This window comes from Elaeis guineensis, chromosome 11, assembly GCF_000442705.2.
Source record: "Elaeis guineensis isolate ETL-2024a chromosome 11, EG11, whole genome shotgun sequence".
Classification (NCBI taxonomy): Eukaryota; Viridiplantae; Streptophyta; class Magnoliopsida; order Arecales; family Arecaceae; genus Elaeis; species Elaeis guineensis.
Window position 1 is genome coordinate 98697447 of NC_026003.2, and position 27931 is coordinate 98725377.

Here is a 27931-nt window from a genome sequence, read left to right on the forward strand (position 1 = left end):
CGTGGGAAACGGTGGACGGCAAAACTCGAGCAGAGGTGGAGCCCGAGGCGCCTGGTGCCACGCCATCATTCTTGGTATGAACTGTCCGCACAGAGAAACAGGTGGGGGTTCCTTTGGTTCCTTGCCCGCACTCCCTCCTCTCTGCGCCTCTCCTCACCGACACCGAGATCCCTCTCCTGTCGGACCGAACCATACCCCAGGCCTCGCTCTCTTCGTCCCACCTTCTCCTCGGTGGAGATCGAAGCATTCCAATCCACAGGTAAGTTCGTGTCTGCCATTGTGATAGATGGTATATTGAAGGGTTTTCGCTTTGGAATCGTGGAACTTCGTTTCGGTTTCGCCGGTGATGTCTCGTTTCATGCATAGAGATATACTGTCTTTTATTTTAATGTCTTTTTTGATCTAAATTTGGCTTATTTTTCTTTTGATTCGGTTCTATTTTCGGTTCCGAATTGATCGATTGAAAAATATGCTTTTGAATCGTGGAATTCGTTTTGCTTTGATTTCTTCATGGTACGTGAAAAAATTACTGTGGAAGTCGCGGAATTGATTTCGATTTCTTAAGGGAAGTTTTACAAAACCTAGGGATGAATTAGGTCGTCTTTTCCGTGCTTTTTTTTTTTTTTTGTCACATTGAATTAAGCCTGAGATGTGGAGATTTTGACGTTTGGCGTGTATTTTGTTTCATGTTGTTCTATTCTAATATGACATTTTTTTCTTGAATATGAATTCAAGGGAGCTTATCTGGGCTTTTTCTCTCATTTAAACTTAGATTTTCTTTTTCTTTTTTTCCCCCTTTTCTTTCGAAATCCTGCAGCAATGGAAACTTTTGTGTATCTTAGTTTCTCTGCCCGTGTTATAACATGAACAATTGGATTTTACCAAAGTTAAATTATTTCATGTCTTAATGTTTGGAGGAATTTCTTTGTAATGTTGTGGAAAAATGAGAGAAGGCTTGAAGAAAATAGTGTTTTCTTTTTTTGTATCTCATTTCATAATATTAAGTAAATGAAATTCTAGCCAAATTACATTCTTAACATGCAGTTTCACGCTTGTGAGCATTCGATGACTAATAAAGCTTATCCTTCCAGCTGTTGGACTGGCCATAGGAGAACAAGGCATCTGTGACGCAAACATATAAGGAAATTTTAAAGGAGAAAAGGAGAGAAAAAAGGAAACAAAACTTTCTGTGGTCTGAATCTAGTGGAGTCATGAATTCAAGAAGGTACATCTCCAATCTCTCTCTCTCTCTCTCTCTCTCTCATGTGTGTGCGCAAATGCAAACTGCAGTTATAGGGATTTGGTAGTTATCGACCTGGTTGAGATTTCTGATTCACACTTAAAGATTTCTAGGTCTTTTATAGTCGTTAATATTTAGTTACTTATAAATAATTTGATTTATGTCTTGAAATATTTTAAATATGTAATCTGAATTATAGTAGTGCTAAATTCCTAAGTTTTCTGCCAGTCTTTTTCCCCTCTTATTGATTTGTAGAAAGAACTCTATTTTAAGCTGCAGGGTTCTTATATCACCAAATTAGATAATTTGAATACAAATGGACTAACCTAATGTGGGCAGCAAAGTTGGATGTTGCATGTGGTGAGTTAGAAAAAAGAAAAGAAACAATGTTGGAAACTCTCATTAGAGTATAGACAAGGTTAAAGAATTGGTACCATGCCTGTTTCTATATTGGAACTCCCACAATGAAATGAAAACATTTTGATTTTGTCCTGATTCCTCAATAAATCCAAATCATGGCTACTTTTGGAGTTTTGAACCAAACCAACTTGTGGGGCCACATTCATTATATGTGAGTTATCCATGCCAATTTTTTTTCATTTCTTCATTTCTTTCGATTTTGGAAGCATTTGCCTTTGAAGTTGTGAAGTAAACCGATGTATTATAGGTCTTGGGATAATCTAGAAATACTGCTACCTTAAATTTTAGCTAGATTTAGGTGGAGGTGAAGCTTTTTTCATTGCTTTGTCCCATATGCATTTGGATATATATATATTGTGATATAAGTATGCTTTCTATAACATTTTTAAAAGATTCTTTTTCATCATCTCATTGCAAAGGCACTAAAATGATACATCTGATAGTCTGAAACAATTGTTTATGATGAGTTCTAACTTATTTTTTTAATCTCTTTTTTTTTTTTCCAGATTTAGTTGATATTTAAAATAAAGTTTTACCAAAGTTGCTAAAAATGGAGCCATAACCACTGAAAAATAGCCAAACACTATAAACCATCATCTTTTTTTGAAGCTTGACATCCCTGTTGTAGTTTTTTTTTTTTCCTTTCTAGTTCAATACCATTTCATTGGTCATTTGTGGCAGAAGTAGGGAATGAAAGGAAAAGGGGGGTAAAGAGTGATATCTATATCTGGCTCTTTCTGGATGTGTGGATATGCACGAAGATATTAATTAAACATGGTGTCAATTAAATCCTTGGATTTTTTTTATTACAGAGTTATAAAATTGATCTAGTTGCTTTAAATTTGATTTGTACTAACTAAAATATATGGCCATTGACATTTACGATCATTAAGGTTCAGATGGACAATATGTAATCAATACAGTTCATCTGAATCCCTTGAAAATTAAAAATTCTTTTTTATCTGTATTTTGATGAATTTGCTATCGAAGTATTGGTCATATACAGGTTTCCAGACTCTTTCCAGACATGATCTGGTGCATTTCTACTTGGCTAAAACTTCTTATTTCCTGTGATGGAATTGTATATTTCATTTGCTCTACTTTCACATAATCAATATCTTTTCTTTAGTGGTGATTTTGATTATTTGCAGAGATTATCGAAGCAACAGAGCTGCTCTTTTTAATGGCCTTGAGGAGGGTGGTATCCGAGCCTATTCCTCTCATGAAATTGATGAGCATGACAATGATAGGGCTATTGATGGGCTGCAAGATAGAGTGAACATTCTTAAGAGAGTAAGTTATGTCAGGAATAAGACTAAATATGATATAATATGATCGCAACAAGCCTATCTTCCATATGAACGATTTTCCAGTACATGCATCTCGGAGATATTTTTTTGCTTATTTTGTATCAATTACTTTCTACAATGTTTTGTTAGAGAATTAGTTACAATGTTAGCTGTACTACAAATTTTTTTTTTTTTGGTGTCCCAGTCATTTGGGACACTACAGGACACAACTTAATACCTCATATCATTACTGTGATATCAATATTGTTATATGTCTTCTTTTGTCACTTTGACATGACATTTATCAGATCTAGCATAACACTGAGCAGAGGTTTTATCAATTTAATATTATGGACACACACACACACATATTTAGTATCTTTGTTTTATTTTCCTCTAGGGCCCAAGTTAGTGCTTTTTTGGGACACATAGACACTTGATTCCTTTGTCACTTGTCTGAGCAACATTGATTAGTTATCTTTGGTTCTAATTTAAAAAATGTTAATGCCATGGTTCTTAAATACTATATGCCCATAATCTAGATTTATGAACCAATCTTTGGTGCATTTATTTTGTGGATGTATTTTGCATAACCTTATGAAACACTTTCTATATTATCATTGTTGGGGGATATTCCTCTTTGGGCCGAAGACGGGGGCAAGTGGCTAGTTGTAGGCTGATGAATGCAGTAAGATGGTCCGATCCTAGCTTTGGCCCATAATGATCCTTGAACTTAAACCGCCGTCCTAAGCAGAATTCAAGGATTGGCCTCTGTTGGCTTCGTCATCATATTTCCTTTTGTCCCTGTAGCGACTGATTTTCAACACAAACGACTGCAGATAGTAGGGTATTTGGGCATACTGAGTTCTGACTTCAGCCATAAGCACGCATCGATCCTCATCTTGCTTGGTGAGACCTAATTCGGCCATTTCCTTCCCTTGACATCCGCTTTCATAAGTTATGTCGAACTCTCGATCGAAGTGGTAGGATCGATCTCACCTACACTTTAATTCAAAATTCAATATCGCCCATGACTTTCAGTTGATTCTGGAATGGAAAAAGAAGGTGCGATAACTGCCCCATCAATTTTGATCGGAAGTCTCACCACGTCGCACTTGAATCGCCCTACGATCTCTTGCGATAGTTACACGACTCTAACCTACAAAAGAATCTACAGGGGACCTCCTAAGGTATGCAACCATAATTCTATCAACACTTCTCATCTGTTTTCTTATGATTTGATTTGAGCGTCGAAGGATACCCGTCGGAGCCAACTTCAGTCAGGACTTGTGTGTAGGTTTTTCAATCAGGAGGATGCACCACCACTCCAATTTCTTCCGACCATGATCTAGATTTCAGCGGCAACAGATTGGTGTTAGAGGAAGGGCTCTGACCCAATTTGAGGAGCACCAAACAACAATTATGGCACCACGACGAGCGTCCACTCGGAGGTCCGGTACTGTTGCTACCTCCCAGCCCATGGAGAATACGGCAGTCCAGCAAGTTTTGGTGCAGCCGCAATCGGAAGTCCTGCAACCACCTTCTCCATCGGTGGTTAATGTTATTGCGGAGCAGTTTCAATTACTATTCTAGCAAGTCCAAATCTTGGCCACTGCCGTCCAGATGATGCAACATCTATATGCAGCATCATCGACGGTGGCACCGGTAGTGGCGACTACAGTCGCACCCCCACTAGCCAACGCAATACCGGTGGTGAATCCATCTTCGGCAATTCCTCCACAACGGCTTGCAGCAGCACCGCAGGCGCGACCTCCACTCCCCCCACGAAGCCTTGAGCGAGGAAACCGACTCACTACAGTCGACCCCGAAGTCTTGAACCAAAAAGACAACGATCGTCGAGTCCTCATTTCTAGGTAGGACTTAATGCCTAGTTGGCGATCCCCCCCGCCATGTTCTGAAAATCATACTATTGCTAACATCGATCGTAAATTTTGAGAGATATATAAGCGGATTGAGGTGATCCATCACCAAGCACCGGCTCTTGACGACGGATACAACACTAACTTATCGTTCAGTGGCCAAATAATGCAAGAGCCTCTCCTCCTGAACTTCAAGATGCCACAATTTGAGAGTTACCATGGGATCACCGATCCCGTGGACCATTTAGAGAGTTTCAAGTTTTTGATGCTCATCCATGGGGCAACTGATGCCGTCCTCTATCGTACCTTTCCATCTATTTTGAAGGGTATAGTCAGGCACTGGTATATCAGTTTGAAGCCCTGGACAATCCATTTCTTTGATCAGATGAGCCGGCTATTCGTTGGCCACTTTGTGAGTAGCTGGAAGCAACAAAAAGGATCAAACTCTTGATGAACGTGAAGCAGAGAGAAGGGGAGTCCATCAGATCTTATCTTTGCTGTTTTAATGCGGTCGTATTGGAAGTATGCAATCTGGATCAATCGATTACGATGGCCTCCTTGAAGGGTGGAGTACTGAAGAACGATTTTCGCTATTCTCTGGAGAAGACCTATCCTTGAGACTTCGTCGATATGCTGGCTCGAGCGGAGAAATAAGCTAGGGCAGATGAGGCATTTGAAGGCGAGCCCCTGGTGATTCCTATCGAGGGCAAGAAGGAAGAAAAGCCGGCATCTCCGCTAAGGAGCCAGCAGCACCCTCGTTCTCCTCCTAGACGTCGAAGATCTTGAACTCTCCCACAAGGCTCTCGACAGAGGGATAGCTCTCAATAGGATCAGCGCATGCCTCCACCTGGGAGGTTTACCAAGTACACCCCTCTGAATGTTGCTCGATCTCAGGTGCTTATGAAGATCAGGGATCAGATTCCAAGTGCACCAAGGTTGAAGTCCGGTCCCAGTTGGCGGGATCTAAATAAATATTGCCTTTATCACCGCGACCACAGTTACGACACCGAAGACTGCGTCCAGCTTCGGGATGAAATTGAAGAACTTATTTGGCATGGTCGCTTGGACCGCTTCATCCGACGTCGATAGGATCAGCGGGAGGAGCAACGAAGATAACCGATCCCATCTGAACCGCAGTAGAGGGAGCCTTCTGGAGAGCGGCCTTTGATAAGGGTGATCAATGCAATAATTGGAGGATCTCATGAAAGGATGGAGGAAGAGCCGAACCATCCAAGAAGCCGAAGGTCGAAGAGTCCCTTGCTTTCACTAAGGAAGATGCCGAGGGATTCAGTTTTCACATAACGATGCGATGGTTGTAACTCTAAATATTACAAATTATGATATACATTGCATCTTAATTGATAATGGAAGTTCAGCCGATGTTTTATTTTATGATGTTTTCTCTTAAATGGGCATATCACCGGAATGATTGGGGTGGATGGATACCCCACTTGTGGGGTTTACTGGGAATGCTGTGTCGGTCGAAGGGGTAATAACTCTGTCCGTAATAGCTGGGTGATCCCCTTGACGATCTAAAATCCAAGTGGATTTTTTGATGGTTCGAGCACCTTCAGCCTATAATGCAATCCTTAGACGTTTAGGACTCAATGCGCTCCAAACCATGGTATCCACCTACTATTTGAAGATGAAGTTCCCTACGAACTTCGAAGTTGGCAAAGTGCGTGGGGATTAGGCCATAATAATGCTACAACATTGCACTTCGCGGATTGGGGCCATTCGAGGCCTACCTAGTTGATGGGTTGGACACTCAGGATGATTTGTCCGAAGAAAGAGGAAAATCGATGGAAGACCTGGAGACAATCCCATTTGGAGACGGCAATCCAGAGCATACCGTCCAGATTGGATCGAATCTCAACTAGGTAACTAGGAAGAGACTTATATCCTTTTTGCAGGCCCACACTGACGTGTTTGCTTGGGCATCGGCCGACATGCCTAGCATTGATCCGGAGGTGATGATGCATCGGCTGAGCGTCAACCCGAAGCACAAGCCTGTTAAGCAGAAGAAAAGAAGCTTCGTATCTAAACGACAAAGGGTGATAGCCAGAGAAGTGGATAAGCTGTTGGATGCAGGCTTCGTTTGTGAAGTCAACTATCCCAGCTGAATCGCGAACGTGGTCCTTATGAAAAAGATGAATGGTAAGTGGAGGATCTGTATTGATTTCACAAATCTTAACGAAGTATGCCCGAAAGATAGCTATCCCTTGCCTTCCATTGACCAATTGGTGGATGCAACTTTGAGCAATGAGCTCCTTTCATAGATGCCTTTTTTGGATATAACCATATTCGAATGGCTCCTGAAGATGAGGAGAAAACGGTTTTTATTACTGACCGAGGTCTCTTTTGTTAGAGGATGATGCTTTTTGGTTTGAAAAATGCAGGTGCAACTTACCAGCGCCTAGTCAACAAGATTTTTAAAGACTAAATTGATTGAAATATAGAGGTTTATATGGACGACATGCTTGTCAAAAGCAAGACCTCTTGGATCCACATTGAAGACCTTAAAGAGACCTTTGTAACATTGAAGAGGTACAAAATGAAGCTAAATCCTACCAACTGTACCTTTGGAGTGACTTCGAGCAAATTCTTGGGCTTCATGATGTCCTGCTGGCAGATAGAAGCCAATTCAGAGAAGATTCGGGCTATAATAGAAATGAGCCCACCAAGAAGTATAAAAGAAGTTCAACGCCTCACCGGTCGGGGCAGCCTTAAATAGATTTGTCTCGAGATCGATCGAATGTTATCTTCTATTTTTTCGATTTTGAAGCAGTCGAAGAATTTTCAATGGACCGATGAGTGCCAGCAAGCCTTTGGAGAGCTGAAGCAATATTTGAGCTCAGCGCCACTCTTCAGCAAGCCGAACATAGGCGAACTGCTTTATTTGTATCTGGTAGTATCTCTAGTGGCAATAAGCGCTGTGCTGGTTTATAAGCAGGATAATGTTCAGAAGCCAATCTACTACACTAGTCGAGTCTTACATGATGCAGAGATCAGGTACACAAAGTTAGAAAAATTGGTCTTTGCATTCATTGTTACAGCTAGAAGACTTCGATCGTATTTTTTTGCACACTCAATTGCGGTGTTGACGAACCAGCCACTCAAAGCTGTTTTGCATCGTCCCAACATCTCTGGCCGACTGGTGAAATGGGCCATTGAACTTGCAGAGTTTGAAATTCAATACCGACCTCGGCCATCCATCAAAGCACAGATCTTGACGGACTTTATCTTGGAATGTACCGTCCCGAATGATCTGGAGATGTCCGAACCTGTTCAGGAGGATGTAGTAGAACCAAAATCATCGAAACTGGGAAACTCTTGGGTAATATTTGTAGATGGCTCATCTAATGCCGCTAGATCAGGGGCGGGGTTACTGCTACTCGGACCTGAAAGATTCACTGCTAAATATGTTCTGAGGTTCAGCTTTCCAGCTACCAACAATGAAGTGGAGTATGAAGCATTTCTGGCAGAGCTAAGAATTGCCAAAGAACTTGGGGTATCAAAACTAAAGATCTGCATTGATTTCCATTTGGTAGTAGGGCAAGTAAGAGGAGACTTTGAAGCCCAAGAAAAAAACATGAAAAAATACCTACAGAAGGTGAAGAATCTGATATCGAAAGTCCCTGACTTTGGCATCCAATAAGTACCTCGGGTTGAAAATTTGAAAGCTGATCTGCTATTAAAATTGGCAACCCTAGCACTAGGAGATCTTCCACGACAGTCATTTTTTAAAATCCTGAAAAGGTCAAGCATAGAAGATTTGGCCCAAGTTTTGCAAGTCGGTGACGAATCTTGTTGGATGGATCCTTTTATTCGCTTCTTAAGGGATGGAGTGCTGCTTGTAGATTCAAAGGAAGCCAGGAAGATCAGGTTTCAGGCTGCCCACTACATCTTCTACAATAGGAGACTCTATAAGTGATCCTTCTCTCTACTGCTCTTAAGGTGTCTTTGTCCATCCGAAGTTGAATATGCTCTTCGGGAGGTGCATGAAGGAATGTGGGCAATCACCTAGCTGGCAAGTTTCTAGCATACAAACTACTTCGGCAAGGGTATTACTGGCCCAAGATGTAAGATGACGCAACTGACTTCGTTAAACGGTGCGACCGATGCCAGCGGAATGCCAATGTTCAGCACCTGCCATCTGTGCCACTCACTCCGATTGCTATCCCTTGGTCGTTTGCTCGATGGGGGATGGACATCCTAGGTCCTTTTCCACCAGCATCAGGTCAGAAAATTTTTATTAGTGGCCATCGACTACTTTACTAAATAGGTGGAAGCTGGGCCCCTTGCCAAGATTATTGAAGCCAAAGTGACCGATTTTATCTGGAAGGCTATTATTTGCAGGTTCGATCTTCCTCGGATGATTGTTACAGACAACGGTTGCTAGTTCACAGGTTTGAAGCTCGCTGAATTCTGCCAAGACCGTGGCATCTCCCAGCATTTCACTGCGGTGGGCCATCCTCAGGCCAACGGAGAAGCCGAAGTTATCAATCGAACCATTTTGTAGGGGTTGAAAGCTAGGATCGACCGAGCCAAGGGAGCTTGGGTCGATGAGCTGTACAATATCTTATGGGTGTACCGAACCATTCAAAGAAATCTGACGGGGGAGATTTCTTTTAACCTCTCTTTTGGAATTGAAGCTGTCATCCTTGTAGAATTCGAACTCCCTTCACATCGGGTTGAAAATTATGATAACCAAGGTAATGAAGAATGACTTTGGACAAATTTGGATCTGCTTGATGAAGCCCGTGAGAAGGCAAGAGTGAGGATGGCGGCTTATCGACAGAAGGTGGCGCGGTACTATAATTTCTGTGTTCGGGATAAAGAGTTCAAAGTCGGAGACCTGATCTTGCGGCGAGCCGAAGTCTCTCAGACCACACAGCGTGGAAAGCTAAGCCTCAATTGGGAAGGCCCGTCTCAGGTGGATGAAGTTATACGGCCAGAAACCTATCATCTTAAGCAGTTGGATGGGATGCTTCTGCCTCGGCCCTGAAACTCTAATAACTTGCAGATGTATTATTGATGATGTCATTCACCCATTGAATGTTATATTTTACTCTAAAAATATTGTTATTTTTTTATCTTTCGATGTTATTCCGATAAATGAATTCTTTTTGGGGAGTATCTGACTAATATGCTATGAAGGCAATTAATAAAAGAAAAAAAAAGAGAGAAGAATAGCAAGAAGAGGCAAAAATTGCAGAGAAGGTATGCATAAACATTCACATAAACATTAATTTTTTCATTACTTCAAACGTTTACAAACAAAAGACAGGAAGATAGACAATAACAGAAATACAAAGAAAAAAAAGAAAAGAAGAACAAGGACTCCTCTAGGACTGCAATTTCTTGGCCGCATCAAGACCAAGATTCAGGACAAAGAAAATTCAATCCTCATATGAAGAGAACACCCCAACCTCATCGTTGCTGTTCTCAAGGCGAAGGTGGTGCAGGTCCAGCTGCAGCATCAGGTGCTTGATGTGGGCTTTGCAATTCTCAAAGTCCTGCACGAATCCAGCTGCGGAAGCATCCAGAAGCTCTCCTTTGAAGGCCTTTGAGGCCTTGAATTCAGCGACGCAGTGGAGATGGGCCTCTACGAAAGCCTCCTCAGCAGTACCAGGACGAAGCATTACCCCAATGGAGGTGCCCTCATCGGGAGTCCTTGGAGGGGCTTGTTGGGTGCAGTTCTTGCCCTTTTGGTGGAACCCTTCCCCTAAAGGAACTCCTTGACGGCTTAACTTGGCGGGGAGCAGGCTCCATGGTCTTAGGGAGAGGAGAGGAAGAAACGAGAAAGGGGAAGAGTTTGTGGGAGCATCAGTGGCAGAGAGGGACAATTTATAGAAGATGCAAATGAAGGTATGCCCACACGAGAGCCAATCTAGATCCTCCATGTGTCACGTTTTGAAATTTCAACCGTCGCCGTCATTCACTGCGCCTTTCTCTTATCTGAGCGAAGTTAGCGGAATGCTTTGAAAGCCATCCTAATTTGCCACGTTGCTATCGAAAAATGGCTTAGAGAAGACTATCAGTTGATTTTCTTGGAAAATTCCGCCTGTCATTATGGCAGAAAAAGTTCCAAGATATAGCACGAATCAACGTTTTAATTTCAGAAAAACGTCTGATCGATCGCCATGATTCTTCTCCCAACGGACAGTAAAAACCTCTGTTATTAAGAAGTAGGGGCTAATCCTTGAGGACCCCTGAAGACCGAACCCGCTCTTCAGTGGGTCAACGCCTAAGAAGATCTTAGTAATGAGGAGAAGTGGGGGGTAATCGTTAAGAATCTCCGAAGCCCGTCGATATTCATCCAGGCTAAAGATCGAAAGCTACAAACAGGGGGTAACCAATGAGAACCCTCGAAGCCCGTCGACATTCATCCGGGCCAAAGATTGGAGACTATGAGTGAGGGCTAATCCAAGAGGATCCTCAAGCCATCAGCTTCGGCCAAGCATTGAGCCGAACCTAAAGATATGGCCGCTCTACAGATGTCATGGCAAAATGTCCCAATGTGGAAACAATTCATCCAAATTATAAGTCTTACCCATGAAACAACGAGCTTGTGCAACAACACCATAATACCAAACCTTCAAATTTTATTCCTTATCAGAAAATTTTTTAGAACAGTTATGAGATAGAGGATTACAAAAGACAAAAAAAGAAAGTACAAGGGTTGAAAGATCAATCGTTGGCTAGCGGAGCTTCGACCTCCGATGTTCCTGTCAGGTCTGAAGCTGGAAGGTGAGAGTCAACCTCCGAAAAAAAGCCTCCTAACCAAGCTTCGACATTCTTCAAAGTCGAGATCTATCGCCTGAGTAGACACATCGCCAATTGCGATAGTCATATCGTGCAATGTCGAAGCTAGCCGATCCTCCAACAATCTGACGGTTGCTTTAGCATGCTCAGCCGCAGCCGCCTGTTCCGCAAGCTGAATTCGAAGTTTGGTTAATGCGGATTTGTCCTTATGAAGGGCTCCAGAGAGATCAGCGATCGTTCCCCTGGTCTTGGCCAATTCACTCCGAACGTCATCAATCACTGACCTCTTCGCATCTAATAAGCGATAAAGATTTCTTATTCCCCCTAGCCAAATAAAGTTCTTCTTTAAGCTTATCAATTTTTTGCTTGTCTTCGTCGCTGACCTATATGAGGCTAGGTCATATTGCAGTCTTGTAATGTCATTTCGGGTTGCTTGCAGCTGCTCATTGAGAAGGGATTTTTTCGTGTCCATCTTCCAATTGGTAGCCCTAGCAGACTTAGCGATTTCATCGTGCTCTACAGTCAACCTATATTTTTCGGAGAAGTATTTTCTATTCATCTCTAGACGTTTATTCCAGGCACTTTTGTAGACTCCTTTGCTCCATCGCCACCCCCTCGTTACTTATCTCAAGTTTTCGAAGTTTCGCCTTAGCTTCGACGGTATCCTGTTGGGCCTGATGTAAGTTCCTTTCAAGAGTTTAGGCGAGGCCTTTGGAAGATGCTTAATCCGATACTAGGTGAACATGCGGTCACAACAATCAATCAGACCCACTGGGAAGGGCATCATGCACAAATAAGTCCAAAAATATGGGTAAAATTTTTTCTTTCATTAATTTCAAAAATCAATTTTTACATTGATTAACAAAGGAAGAAATAAAAAGGAATACAAGTTTAGTTATGCCCGATCTCGGCATAAGAATCCTTCAATGGTGGATTAGATGTAACCATGATCAGTTGCTCGAGTGCTGGGAGAACCTCCGGAGGTGCGGTAGCTTCAGACAGTCCCCCACTTGCCTCGATGACCGAAGTCCCCTCGGTGGCTTCTTCCTCTTCCTCCTCTCCCAAGTGGTATAAAAAGTCTCAATCCATGTTTGGGAAGTGCTCCCTCACTTTCTTACGACAAATATCCAGGTCATTGTTGAAGGCGTCTTGACTGAAGGCGAGTTTTTCATCTGAATATTTAGTGGATACGCGGAAGGCTTCTATATCTGCATGTCCTGCTTCAGTAGTTTGTTCTTGGGCTTTCCTTTCAATGTCAATGGCCTTAGCCTGTGCTTCCAATCTCTTCTTTTTCTTCGAAGCCAGTATAGCTTCAATTTTCTTCAACTTATTCTTCAATTGGGCAACCTCAGCTTCAGCAGCTTCTGCCCTCGATTTGGCTTTGACCTCTACAGCTTCGGCTAACTTGCACTTCTTATCTGCTTCGGCTAGCTCCTTTTCAACATCGTTCATTTTGATGATAATAGTTGCCGCATGGTATCCCACCTACAATTATAAAACAGGGATTGAGCAAAAAAAAAGGGATGGGGGGTGGGACAGATTCATGTTTATAAAAGCAGAAATCATCTGCCTCTGCTGCTTTAGGCTATCCTCTTTCTCGATTTCCTCCAGACCATCATCAAGGAGCATACCCTTGAAGAAATGGTTGGAGTTTTTCCAACTATCAAAAACCCCCTTAGCAGTAGATGAACCCTGACCTTATTTCTGATTCATCAGTTCTCCAACGGAGTCCAACTCCGCCAATACCGAACCAACTTGGGGAGCAGGGAGCATGACAGGTTTCGGAAGCTGGCTTCGGGAGGGAAGAGTCGAAGTGGCTCCTTCTTGAGTTGAAGTCGGAGGAGCTCTCTCCTTTCCACTTTTGTCTGAAGCTTTAGGTTTCTTCGGAACTCCTGTGGACAAAGAAGATGCTGTCCTTTTCGACGATCTCCTCAGTAACTTCTTTATCTCTTTGGGCTTCATCGTCGCTGTGGAAAGGCTCCACATCAGCAAAAGGCTGCAAAAGAAGCATCAGAAGGAGGAATGGAGATATCCTCATCTCTGGGATCGGCCGGACTAATACCAGTATTAAAGAAAGACTGCTCTAATAGCAACGCCTTTAGCGGAAGAATCCCTTGGCCGACCCCAGTGTGGATATCCCCACTCTACAGAAGGATCGAAAATGAAAAAAATCGAGCCTTCCAGTTGTGCACCAAAGATGGAGCCCCCTTTATCAACGTGGAGACTCCTCTTGGTGGAGAGATGTACCACCAATCTCCGGTACATCTCTTCACAGTGTAGAAGGATCGCAAAAGAGGTAGAGAAGATTGGACCCCAACTCTAGAGCAAAGAACCAAAAAATCGATGATGAAATGAAAGGAGTTTGGAATAATGGAGCACAAAGGAAGATCGAAGCGAAAAATCTCGATAACAAAAGGATGAATAGGGAGCCCTAAATCCAGCTTGAAAAGCTTTCTCATACAAATTTATCCTACCAGGAGGAGGATTGCTTACTCTACCACTGGTACCGGAAGACTCTAATTCAAAGGTAGAAGGGATTCTATAGCGAATGCGAATGCAATTCAACTCCTTCACATCCAACTTAGACTCAATCTGGTCTGGAGCAAAAGATGTGGCGTCCTGTTCCTTGCCTCCACTAATGGGAATACCTCCTGAAGAAGGAGGTGATTCAGAAGAATGATTTTCGCTAGAATTCGCCATTAAAGACACGGAGGACAACTGAACCAAAAAGATGAAAAAGAAGTGGAAAGAGGGAAGAAAGGAAACCAACCTGCTGTAGCGTAATAAGAAGAGAGAAGATGGTGATTCTTCGAGAGATGAAGACGATTGCTTGAAGGAAAACGGCCGACGAATCGAAAAACCCTCGTGAAGAAAGGCAGGAAGAGGAAGAAAGTCTGAGAATATATGGAAAAAGTCAGAGGCCATCTCCTTTTTAAACACAAAAAATTGAAACCGTCTGGATACCAAATCTTGTCTGGCCGTCCGATGATTGACACGTAGCGCAATCCGCAGGTAGTCGAGAAGCGTCAATCGGCCAATTAATAATATACGCAAGAAACAAGACGCGCCATTCCCTCAATTTTGTCAATTGCCCCCTTGTCATGATTGCAGTTTGAAGTGGCTCCGAGATTCATCTAAGAAACATGCACCACTTTTATGCGAGGAACGATGCATCTTCGGCCAATAGAAATTCTAGTACTCCCTTCACTCAAATTGAACTTGGGAGTAGGAGGGCATGTGTTGGGGGATATTTCCTCTTAGGGCCGAAGATGGGGGCAAGTGGCTAGTTATAGGCTGATGAACGCGGTAAGATGGTCTGATCCTAGCTTCAGCCTATAATGATCTTTGAACTTAAACCGTCGTCCTGAGCATGAATTAAGGATCGGCCTCTGTTGGCTTCGTCATCATATTTTCTTCTGTCTCTGTAGCGACTGGCTGTCAACACGAACAACCGCAGATAGCAGGATAGTTGGGTATACTGAGTTCTGACTTCGGCTATAAGCACACACCAATCCTCATCTTGCTTGGTGGGACCCAATTCGGCCATTTCCTTTTCTTGACATCCGCTTCCATCAAGTTATGCCGAACTCTCGATCGAAGAGGTAGGACTGATCTCACCTACACTAATTCAAAATTCAATATCGTCTACGACTTTCAGTTGATTCTGGAATGGAAAAGGAAGGTGTGATAACTATCCCATCGATCTCGATCGGAAGTCTCGTCACATTGCACCTGAATCGCCCCACGATCTCTCTCGACAGTTACATGACTTTAATCTACAAAAGAATCTACAGAGGACCTCTTAAGGTACACAACCATAATCCCATTAGCACTCCTCATCTATTTTTCTGTGATCTGACTTGAGCGTCGGAGGGTCTCCGTCGGAGCCAACTCCGATCAGGACTTGTGTATAGGTTTTCCAACTAGAAGGACACGCCACCATTCTAGTTTCTTCCGACCGCGATCTAGATTTCAGCAGCAACAATTATGTGACAGTTTTTTCATTATATTTTTCTAGTCTAGCTGATCAAATCCTAGCCATTTTCTTAGCGAAGGGCATAAGGGGAAGTTAATCAGCAGTCAGTGTCTTTTTTATTATTTTTCCTCTGTCTCCTAGCTTCAAGCTCTGCTTTACGGACAGCGATAGCTCTCTATTGCTGCTCTCTCATTCCCTACTTTGTCCTTGCCCTTATCCCTCCCTCTTGATGTCATCTTCCCACTTTGCATTATAGCCTTTCATCCAGCTTCTCTCTCTCTCACCCTACAGAAATATGCATGATGATTGAGGTAATGTCAATGACTTGAAGAAACAGGTAGAAAAGGGAGACTTGTGGGATCATCTGGATCAGCCACCAGTGTTTACATTGTGGGCTTGGATCTTCATGGTGAAATATCAAAGTGAGAGAGAGACAAGAGGCTGGTAGCAGCATGGTGATTGGGACCAAGGGGCTGTTGGTAGTGTTATGACTGGCCGTAGTGCTAGATTTATGGGCTTAGAGCTTGGAGGTGGTTGAGAAAGATGTTGAGGGTGTTATGTAGGTAAAGAGCACAACACCACAACGTTTGTGAATTTGGGGGCATAAAGTGTGGATTATAGGGCAGAGGAAGAAAAAGTGGGTATAAAAAGCCCTTTCATTTCCTATATTCAAAACAAAAAGAAAAAAGAGAAAGCTCTTCCACTTTCGTTTAATCATTGTACTTGTCATGCATACTTTGACTCTTTTAACCATGGTGAGAACTGGTTATGTTGAATCATTTTGATCAAGGTTTGCTGAATCAGTATCGCCGGCCGTATCGATCGGCCGACGGTACGATGTGGTATGGTTTCATACCATGCCGAACTAGGCGAACTGATGAAGGAAATGGGAGCCGAACCGGGAGAAGAAAAGAGAGAGAAATAGAGGGAGGAAAAAAGAAAAGGAGGGAGGGAAAGGAGGGGGCGAGGCCATCGGACGACGTCTGACTGGTCGCTGTGGTTGCTCGACAGCGCAGTCCGTGCGGGTGGCGCCACGAGCATGAAACAGGGGCATCGACCCCTGTTTCACAGGTTTTTTTAAAAAACCTGTGAACAGGTGAAGTCGGCAATCGGTTGCCGACTTCACTTACGTCTTTAAATCAAAGAAAAACCCACAGGCCTTGTTTTGTTTCGAAGGAGGCAGACCGACGGAGCCGCAGAGGTCCTGCTCGATCGCCCTTAGGCCCGTCGGCGTGGGCTCGTTGGCCATCGAGGGCCTCGCGATGGAGGCGGCGTCTGTTCGATAGGATGCCGCCCTCCCAGCGCTCTCTCTCTTTCTTGCTCTTTTAAAAGTCCTATCGGGCGATACGGGGCTCAGAAGTCCTCCGACGGCTACAATGGGCCACCGCTGGCCTCTGGCGGCTCCCACCTCCCTCCCTCTCCTCTCTCTCTCACTTTTCTTCTCTTTCCCTTATGGTACCATCGGTGTATCGAATTTATCGGCTGAATCGTGCCGGTTCTCTGCCGATCTGGTATAATACGAGGTGTACTGGTCGGTTCGGCATGGTATGAGAAAATCTTGATTTTGACCATCCAATCCTTAAACAGTTAGAATCTGCATTATATATAAAAATGACAATTTCGAAGTCATGCAATATTCTCTCTAGATTCTATTATCATTTTTTATACCAAGAATAGCCTTCCTATTTATCTCAACATTTATGTTAATTATCCCGCTCGTTTTCTCAATCAAGTTAACTACCACATGCACTCTCGTTCTCTACCTTTCTTGATCATATATCCCTTTCACCGAACTCCCAAATATATTGGACTCTATTCGTAGAACTCCTAATTGGACTCTTATCTCTTTCTTTAATTCATCTCCCCTATAGTTGCAGCTCATTGTTTCGACTCTTAAATAGATTGGACACTATCATCAACTCTTCCTTCCAAGGTTTTCAGAACCGTACCAAATTAGACGGTTCGAGGCATGTCGAACCGGATCGGCGGGGAACCAGGATGGTTCCATCTTGGAAAGCGGCACACGCCGGTATCGAGGGAGAAAGTGAGGGAAAGAGAGGAAGAGAGAGAGAAGAGGAGAGGGAGAGAGAGGAGGACACCGTTGGAGGCCGACCGCGGCCCGCAGCGGCCGTCGGAAGGTCTTGGAAGCTTTCACGGCTCGGTTCGTCTGATAGGGCTGTTAAACGAGAGAGAGAGGGGGGGAGTGACTCACTAAAGAGAGGATGGGATGGTGGAGGGGCTACCGAAGGTTTTCGAACGGCCGCCATGGCCAGCAGGCGGAGAAAACCATGCTGGTGGAGTCGCATCCGTGAAACAGGGGTGACAGCTCCTGTTCACGCGTCGGTCCTTTTTTAAAAACGAAACCGAATAGTGAGCTGGCAACCCATTTGCTGGCTTCATTGTTTAAGAGATTTTTTTTAAAAAAAAATTAAAAATAGTGAAGTTGGTTTGCTGGCTTCAATGTTTAAGAGATTTTTTTAAAAAATTTAAAAATAGTGAAGTCGGCAATCGGATTGTCGGCTTCATTTTTTTTTGAATTTTTTTAAGAAAAAGCAAAAATAGTGAAGCCAGCCAATGATTTGCCAGCTTCACTTAAGTTTCGATTTTTTAAAAAAATTATGTGAAACAGGGGCGTCGCCCCTGTTTCATGCTAGTGCGCTGCGTGCATGGACTGCACCATTCGGCGGCCAGTCGGAGGTCGTCCGGCAGCTCCTCCGACTCATTCCCCTCCCTTCTTTTCTTTCTTCCTCTCCCTCTCTCTATTTCTCTCTCTTTCTCTCTTTTCCTCTCGATTTTTTTCTTTCCTTGTTTCGGTTCGCACTGGTCTGGTCTGATGCATTCCATACCGATCCGTACTGCCGGCTAATCGGCACGGGCTCTTGTGTCGAGTCTGCGAATCTTGCTCCCTTCTCTCTACCCTCAAATGTGTATTGAATGTGCTTGGTTGCTAGTTTGTTAAAAAAAGAGGCTATATGGACTTCTGAAAGCATCTTAGCAAAGCTTCTATAATAGGTGAGGCACTCCTTATTTGTTTAGTTGTTGAGAATTACTTTCTTTTATGACATGTCTGTGTGGTTGCTTCCTTCAGGTCTTTTTGGATTTTGCTAAGGACTAAATGATTAAGCTAACTTCATCAAGTTGAATTATAGTGGTAGATTATTGGTTACTATTTGATTGATACAGCTAATTGCTGTATGTGTATTTAATCTTACTTTATGTTATTGGCATGTTGCTTCCATAAGGTTGTCCAAAGATGATTAACATAATCAATAACATATGCTAAATGACCAGAAAAGAAAAGTCTTTTATGCTATGCTATTTGTATGAATGCATTATGAGGATGGACCCATGCAGATAGTGCTCGTTGTGGCACAATACTCCTCTTCAATCTTTTAAAAAGCGGCTATTGTATATGGGTGGTCAAGGGACTGCATGCTGTATATATGTTATGCAAGCTGTAAATGCAATTAACCATAAATATTTAAGAATAGGTAAAATATATGAAATACAGTAATAATAATAATATATTTTATAAGTAATATTAATAAGAATAATCTCTGGCAATTAGTGTTTGCTATATAATACTTAATTCTTAGTAGTAATAATGATAAGATAATTAACATATTGATGTTACTAACAACACATTTTTGGCCTTTTTGAAACCCAAACTCATCGCTATCATTAGCTTGAACCTGCCTGTTTGGATGAGCCTGCATAAGGGTGGCTAGATGTATGGTCTGACAATGCTAAAAGGCCTACATATGCGGTTTCACAATGATAAATAGGCTGTAATTGGAGTCTCACAATACTAATCCTGTTACATATGTGTTCTAAAAATGCTAAGGAAACCATTTTTGGGGCCGTATTAGGCTCAACCGCATATAGATGCCACTTAGAGGATATGAAGTGTGGTCAGGGAACTGCATACACATACAGCGACATATGTGGTCTTATGTACGGCATTTTAAAACACTTCTCTTACCATCATGAGGTGACATTTCAATTATCAGTAGAAGTGATGTAGGAAATTAGGGTATTTGAACATGTGCTTGATGGTGTTGAGCAAGTAGATGATCTTAGCTGCTTGGATACCCCCTTTGATGGCACGGATACTCAAGCCAACTTACCATAGGTTAGTTTGTTCAATTTGCTGCAAATTCTTAAATTTACCTAGATGCAGATCTTGACTTTGAAAATGTTTGTAATCTTCATCCTCTTGAGTGTGAAGATCACATTTGTGAAATAGTCTTATCAACATTTAGTCTACATCACTGCTAATGTGCCTTAAAGATTTCACAAAATGTAGAATTGCTAAGCGAGGATTTTATACTGACTGATGCAGTTTTTCCCTTCATGAATGGAGTAGTCGAGGAGAATACGCCAAAGATTAGACAAGGTGGAGTGAGAGTTGGCATGGAATCCACCATTCGAGGAGGAGAAGGGGCTAGAATGAAAAAATTTCTTGAATTAAGTAGTTAATTGTTTCAAAGCCTGCATTATTTCAGCATCATTGCCTACTTATAGGCGTTAAGTAGGCATGGGATGCAACTGTCTTCAAATCTCTGCATGCCTGATATGTTAAGATCAAAACTAGTTCCAAAATTATTTGAGGACCATCTTAAGAAACAAGAAAGTCAATTACTCCTACTAAGTGAGATGAGTTTTAGATTTTAATGAAAACTGGCTTCCTTAGAGTTGAAATCGTAAGCGTGAACTGAAATTAGTGAGCTATGATCAAAAAATCTTTGTGGGTTACTATGGCTGGGTATTCTATTAGCAGACTGTCTCTCTTGCTTAAATTATTTGTTCTTAAGGCAAAAGAACCCTTTTTCTACATATTTTTTATTTTGGGGAAGTGTTTAGTAGGCGTATATCTTACCTTGAACAAAATTAAGTCAATATAGCTTTGTTGATTAAAGAATTTGTAATTGTTCGTAATTGTAAGGTTAATTTTTAGCAATGATAGTCTTACTAAGGAGCTTTAAGAAAGTCATTTTAGTTGTGATCCTTGGTAGAAGAGATGGCCCATAAGTTAGATTATCTCTATCCTTTAATAGTTCATGTTTGTTGCTCTCATAATTCACCTATTTGTGATGATCAATTCGGGAACACTAATTGGTTATTATTTAAATTCAAGGTTTTAAATCTTGTGGGATAAAAGTGTCCTAGTTTCTCTATGGAATGGGACATCTTGTTGTCCCGTCTCGTCCTAATAGATGTCCTGATAGATGTCTCAGTTATGCATCCCGATGGATATCTTCCATTTTTCTCCTCTTCTTTTTTTCTTTCTTTCTTTCTTTCTCCTTTCTTTTCTTTCTTTTCCTCTACCTTCTTTTCTTTCCTTTTCTTTTTCTTTCTTTTCTTCTCCTTTCCTTTCTTTTTTTTCATATTTTTCTTTTTTTCCTTTCTTTTTTTATTTTTGTTCATCTTTCTTTCCTTTCCTTCTTCTTTCTTCTTCTCTTCTTGCGTGGATGGGTTTTGGAGTCCTGAGCCCACCCCGATCCTGTTTTTTTTTATAGGAATATGATGAGATGGCTGGGGCACCCTCCGTCCTGCTAGAACGTAAAACCTTGCTTAAATTATTCCGTAAAGAACACAAATTCTATTTAAAAAACTGTAACATTTTTTTTTTCAAACAAGAGGTAGCATAACAAGAATTGGTAATTGGAAAGTTAGAAGAAAGTATAGGATGATTCTATCCAAGTAGATTTGAAGGTTTACTAATAAGATGCAACAAATTTTGGCACAAAGTGAAGTATCTGTTTACACCGCATCCTAACTTATAGGGGAAGCCTAAGGACTAGTTAGATGGTGGCCATGTGGCAATGCCAGGATTAGTAATAATGAGAGGTTTTAACTTGGGTAATGAAAATAGGCCAAGTGCATAGGACTGATTTAACAAGATGAGCATAGAGGCCACTAAGGCAAAGCACTGGATAGGACTATTTACATCACGTTCCCATCAAGGATGTAAAGACCAGCAAAATTGATGCCACATGGTTAGACTTGAGGAAGGTTGAAAAGAGTTAAAGGATAGACCAAGAAATGTGTAGGCTGATCAAGTTACTATGTGGCACTACGTAAGAAAGGCTGAGTGACATTTAAAACTAATTGGTCAAACCAGGCCAAGTAGTTACTCAAGGCACACATCGAGTCCTAAATAGGTTGTAAATTATAGGCCGATTGTGAGTATAGCTTACTAGAGAGGCTAAGTATTGATTTAAAGGCCGATCATGTTCTATGCTAAGATATTGGCCTGGTACAATGTGAAGTAGATATGGTTACCCAAAGACTAGGACATAGAAAGTGGGAACAAATGGTTAGAATTGATTGCAGCAATCAACAAGAGAAACTGGAAGAAGTGATAATAACCGAGAATGATAGATATCAATGCTAGAGATGGAACTGTTTGATAGTAACTAAGGAGATGTATAAATGCTAGATTGCAATTCTGAGAAAGGCTTCACGGAGTCGGTGATCAGCATCTCTCTTTTATCTTCCACTTTTCTTTCTTTAATTTATTTATCCTTTAGTTCATAGTTCTTAGTGTAGCACTATAATTGCCACTCTCTTCCCTGAGAAAGCAGTAGCCTAGTAGCAACTATCCTTGAAGGTCAAGGTAGCGGAACCCGCTATTGTCTATCCTTTCTGATTTGAACACTGTTGGCACACTCACATATCAATCTAGACCTATCCTCCTTTCCATCCATCCGGAGAGGCAAAGCAGGAATAGTAACTCAGGAATGTGATCTCTGATGCAAAGTAGGAGGAAATTAACATCATTATAGAGTTTTGGAACATAGTGCTCTATAAAGGATCAAGTATGCTTCAAGGAAATTAGCATGAAAGATTTATTGGAACACCTATTGCATTGCAGTGAATAATTATAAGGATTGATAACAAAAACTTTTTGGATTGGTAATTTATAGTTGAGGCATTTGTTATGGATGATACAAGAGCGGTTATTAATGTTGGATGAATTGAATGTCTACAAATTGCTTTAAAGCTAATGAATCCAGAGGGTTGGAAGAGCTCTCTTATGTTGTCATTGGATTTGTTTAGGTAAAATGGGCACGATAGGGGGTATGAACCATATTTTATCTATAAAATTTAACCACCCACCATGAACCATGCGCTATGTGCAAAACTGGCTGAGCAATATGAACAATTTTATTTTCTAATAAGGTGGCATAGAAAATAATGTTTATTAGTTATTCAATATATAATTGGACTTAGCAAACACATCGAGACCATCAGCAAACAATTAGAGTCTATTTGGAAAGGACAGGATTGGCCCAAATCCTTTAGGATTTAGAAATCCTATGGATAAAAATCCTGTCCTTTCCTAGCTACTATTTGGGGGATTGAATTATGGGATAAACAAGCAATGGGAAGTGGCTAATCCTATAGGAAAAAAGTAATGACCTTAGGAGGTCTTTTTTTCCTATAATTGTCGGGCTCTACCTTCCCACCCCTATGTCTCGCATCCCTGTTGCCCATGCCATCTTCTTCCCCTCTTGCACCCTCCCCCTCTTCTACCTCCTCCTGCCACCAATTGTCCCTCCTTTCCCTCCCCTACGCCTTCTCACCACCTTCGCCAACCAACGTAAGAAAACCCTTGATCTCCCTCTAGTGCTCTCCTTTTCCACAAATCTCCAAGAAAGAGAATGAAATGAAAAGAAAAAATGAAAAGAAAAGAAAATGATCAATTTATGTGGGAAAAAGGTCTTACCTTTCAATTTTTCCATCTTTCCTTTGGTTTGGTTGATTTTTCCTATGTTTTCCCCTTCTTTTTTCTCTTTTTTTTTACGTCCTTAGGAGTCTCAATTGGGTGGGCGGCTTGGAGCGATTGAATAGGAAAGCTTAGACGATGGCTGGGGTTTTGTGTTGGGTGTTTATATATAAGAATTTAAACGGTATAAATATATTATCAAACAATTTAAAAGTAGATGCAAATCGTGGCTTCTTGGTTAAGGTAGTGGTTAGGCCATCTACAAATTTGGGTTCAAATCGTCATATCCTTCTATTACTTATATATTTTTATAAAAAAATTATAATATATATATATATATATATATATATATATATATATAATTAGGTTCGGGTAGCAGGAATCAAGGGCAAATACCAAATCTGAATGGATTTTAATTTTAAATCCAAAACTCTTCCCAAATTCTTTAGGGTATTGCTAAACAAGTTAGAGATGGCAATGAGTCAAGTATGGGCTAGGCCGGTCAATATCCACATCCATCCTACAACTAAAAATTTTATATCCATACCCACCCAGTATCCGTCTCAGGTCAGATTGGCTACATAAGAGGGGTTGGGTTGGCTTCATGGTCAAAATTTTTATAAATATTTTAAATATATATATATAATTGGATTCGAGTAATGGATATCTGAGGGGCAAATTCCAAATTCATAGGGACAAATTTCAAATCTGTCCCACACTTGAATGAGTTTTAAGTTTAATTTCCAAAGATACACAAAGATATGTTAGTTTTTTCTTGATATAAATTATTTTGTAATTATCATGATTAATATGATATTTTGATAATGATAAGTTTGTTATTTTGGTAAAAGAAGGGGTAGAGAGAGGAGGGGATTCTAATTTATCACCCAAATATGGGATATGATTAGTTTACATGTGATTTTTCTCTCAATAGGATTTTATGTGTAATCCTACAGGATCAAATCCTACATCCTATCATGAAGTTTATCCCATGCTTATAAATCCTAGACATCCAAATAGGCCCTTAGACTTGTTACAATCCCATTGGTTTCTAATATTAGGGCCAAATATCCTATTATGGATAGTCTCGTCTATTTGGATAGCTAGGCACGAGGATTAACAAATATCAGGAATGATATGATCTTACAGGGCAGAAGTCCTTTGAAGGACTTATTTTGCATTAATCAAGCACCTCTCAAGTCATTTTTCTCTCATGCCTCCATGGCATGCCATCTCTTCTCTTTGTCCCATCTTTAAGGTCTCCAACCTGGTTTGGTAGGTTATCATACCTACTCTCTCCTCCATCTTACCTTCTATTCCACCATGACTATTGCTGGCCATCATTAGCCAAGGTTTTTTTTTATAAAAAGCTAAGATATGTTCATCTCAGTGGGGGACCAAGATCGAGTTGAATTTAGATCTTGGTTTGTCTCAATGAAGATGAATGGTGGGAATATTTTGGAAGATTTAAGATTTTTAAGGATCTCAACTGATGCTTTAGGGGTAAGATACTACAATCTTGGTTCATATGTAAATGCATAACCAGCCAAAAAAATATTAAGGCATTAATTTTGGGATTTTTATTAATTAACGCATCTATTAAGGAAGTAAAAAGGTGCTTGAAAAATATTGGTTGATATATTGATATTGTATCAGCCTATATCTTAAAATTTATTAATTTGTGTCAATCAAGATAATAAGGGTCAAGGATTTACCTGTATATTGCATTGGTGGGGCCTGACAACGATACAAATGGACATATTGGTTGAGATGAAAATCTTGCCATTACTGCCTTGTCTCTTCACCTTTCTTCCTCTCATCTTTGGTGTAAGCACACCACTACCACTATTAAGATCCCAGTCAGCATCTTCCCTCTCTCCCAGGATGGCGATCAGCCAATCACCACCACCACCCACGTTTCTCTCTCTTTTTCTTGCCCCTTTTTCCTTTGACATTTACATTGAAATTGTGAAGATATTTTTGGTTTGATCTTTTCCCTATAGCATGCTATTTCTTTAAATTGCATTTCCTTATGTGCAACTATTATTGTATGATATATTTTTTTGTTCCTCCTGCATCCCGATATAAGTATGGATTGAAAAACTGTCAGGTTTTTCTTTTACAAGATTTCAGTTTCATCCCACAAGATGAAAGTCTGAAGCATATAACCTTTTAATATTGAGGGTGAAAATTCTTGCTGTCCAAACAATGGGATTTTGGAGGGTCATTTGGTATGGGTGGAAGTGAAATAAGAGATATATAGAAATGGCATGCTATCCATAGGGAGGTGGGTGAGGCATCAAGAAGATAATTAGATAGACTGTTCTGTAGGTGCATACCTTCTGAAGAAGCATGGATTATCTATGTAGTTATCACTTTTCAGTGACAGGAAATATAGTTCCTGGGCTTCAAGTGAATGGCCCTTAGCCTAGGTGAATGCATGTCGAACAGAGATGTTAGAAGTTAAATCTGATGGTTGCTTTAAAGGTAATATGGACTGCCAACATTGCTGGTGATCTTTCAAGAGGATGTTTATGGAAACCTTCGAAGAATGGATCCTCGGAATTGCATGCTGTATCTTTATTGGATAACAATACTTGTTTTATGCTTCTAGTACATGTCAGATAATTAATTATCCTGTTTTTAAATTCAAACAAAGCGTTGGATGTTCTCAGATATGCTCGAGATACTTCCTGGATACCTTAGGAGCAGTGGGCTTTGCTCTCTCTCTCTCTCTCTCTGTCGGAATGTTGATTTTTTTTTTTTTATGATGAATGGTTAGCTTTGGAGGGTGGATGTCGATATTATTATATAAAGGATGAGTTTGGTCCATTGATTTGAATGTCATTAAGGCTATCTAAAGTATGAACTATATTATTTGGATGACCTAATTTGATTTCTTGTTTTCTTTTCTCCATTACATATATGTAAAAAATATAAATGTATTCATTATCACCCGTAACCTAGCCATACTTTATCTTCGCCTTATTGACCTGTTGATATCATTCTGTTTCTTTTTCTTGCACCCATGTGAATGTGTCTATGATTCATATGGAAATGAAGTGAAAACAATTAAGAAGTGCCCATTAAAAACCTAGAATATTTCTTTGTATCACCATGCCATGGAAGGAAATGCCCTGATTGCAAGCTAAGTAAAATGATTGTAACCGAGAAATGCTTTTAATTTTTAATTTTTTTTAAATTTCAACCAAAGTGAGAAGTCTCACTTGTCAATTTTGGCCAAACAAATATGTGGAAGTTCTGTTAAAGACTAGCTGATCATCTATTCAGCATATGTAGTTGAAAATAATAGTTCATGTGACTTGCTATTATGTTGGTGTACCATCATGAGATCTTGCAATTTTTTATCTAACAAAGTGAAAGAAAATAATTGTTTTTTGGTTATCTACTTAAGTTTAATGTTTTAGCAACGTCTTGAGTCAGCATTTTTCTGAAGCAAATAGATATTAATATTCTTAATAGTATTGGAAAAAGATTATCCAAATTACTAGTTGGTTCGATGATTGGATCATGAGAATATGATTTATCTTTTCAAACCAGGGTTTCTGTTTTTTTCCTTTTTTTTTTAATAATAAATCTTGAAGTCATTTTTGCTCACAAAAAGATTATATTTCTTGTAATATGACATTTGAGAAGCCTGATTCACCTCGATATTTGGAATTGTTCTTTATGTTCTTTGTGTCTCATTTCTTGTGCAACTAAGTTGTCAGTAATCCTAAATTGTTATTGAAATGTTTGGTTATGACAGTTGACGGGTGATATACATGAAGAAGCCGAGATGCATAATCGTGTACTAGACAGAATGGTATTTCTGTGCACCTTCCCCTGGCATCTTTGTTGCTCCTCTCTCTCTCTCTCTCTCTCTCTCTCTCTCTCTCTCTCCACACACACACACACACACACACACACACACACACGTCTATGTGTTTTGGTATCGGGATATCCAACTCACATTTTCTGGGTGACTTAGGGCCATGATATGGATGCTTCAAGAGGTGTTCTTTCTGGAACAGTAGACCGTTTCAAGATGGTAAATTAGTTTGGTCTTATCCTTTGCTTTGGGTCTTCTTTCATCGGATTGGTGATGACATCACTTTTCTGAATCAGGTATTCGAGAAAAAATCGAGTCGCAGAATGGCTACACTTGTTGCATCTTTTTTGGCACTCTTTTTGCTTATATACTACTTAACCAAGTAGGGATCTACATGATCTGTTAAGCTTAACCTTCAGGTTTTTGATGACTTCAGAAGACTGTCGGTCCTACTACTAGATTGTTGCAACAATTGTTTGTGTATATAATATTTTTCTTGCGAAACTCTGTAAAGATATGAGATCCTGAAGGTTTAATGTCCTTCCCGTTTGAAGATTGAGATGTCTGGGCTGCTCCATCATTCACTCATAAAACTATAGCTAATACTGTCAGAACTTAATCGGGTATCGATTTTTGGCGATCTAGTGATTTAGTGTTCATTTCATCATTATACAAAGGAATTGCAGCCTTGTGTATTACACATACACTGGAAATTCTTGAATTGAATTAGTCGTCCTTCAGTCAGTGGACACATCGGATCTGTTGTCTCTAAATATTACATTGTTGTTCACTTA

At 40.7% G+C, this 27931-nt stretch overlaps 1 protein-coding gene across 3 annotated transcripts; it reads left to right on the top strand.

Moving 5' to 3' along the window:
* The first annotated feature begins 30 nt into the window (after window positions 1-30).
* On the top strand, window positions 31-27888 carry LOC105053580 (bet1-like SNARE 1-1). Of its 3 annotated transcripts, none has more exons than XM_010934795.3 (6): window positions 31-259; window positions 1092-1225; window positions 2812-2953; window positions 27075-27131; window positions 27297-27356; window positions 27434-27888. In XM_010934795.3, the coding sequence occupies exons 2-6, from the start codon at window positions 1212-1214 to the stop codon at window positions 27521-27523; spliced, it is 363 nt and encodes a 120-aa protein (XP_010933097.1). In that variant the 5' UTR covers window positions 31-259; window positions 1092-1211; the 3' UTR covers window positions 27524-27888. The 3 variants fall into 3 exon arrangements, with proteins under 3 accessions (XP_010933097.1, XP_010933098.1, XP_019709083.1); XM_010934796.4 differs by having other exon boundaries at window positions 59-343; XM_019853524.3 differs by having other exon boundaries at window positions 59-259; window positions 1045-1225.
* Window positions 27889-27931: the final 43 nt, after the last annotated feature.

Coding starts and splice junctions, on each gene's coding strand:
- LOC105053580 (XM_010934795.3), top strand. Junction 2,954..27,074: donor GAGTGAACATTCTTAAGAGA/GTAAGTTATGTC, acceptor TGGTTATGACAG/TTGACGGGTGATATACATGA. Junction 27,132..27,296: donor ATCGTGTACTAGACAGAATG/GTATTTCTGTGC, acceptor TGGGTGACTTAG/GGCCATGATATGGATGCTTC.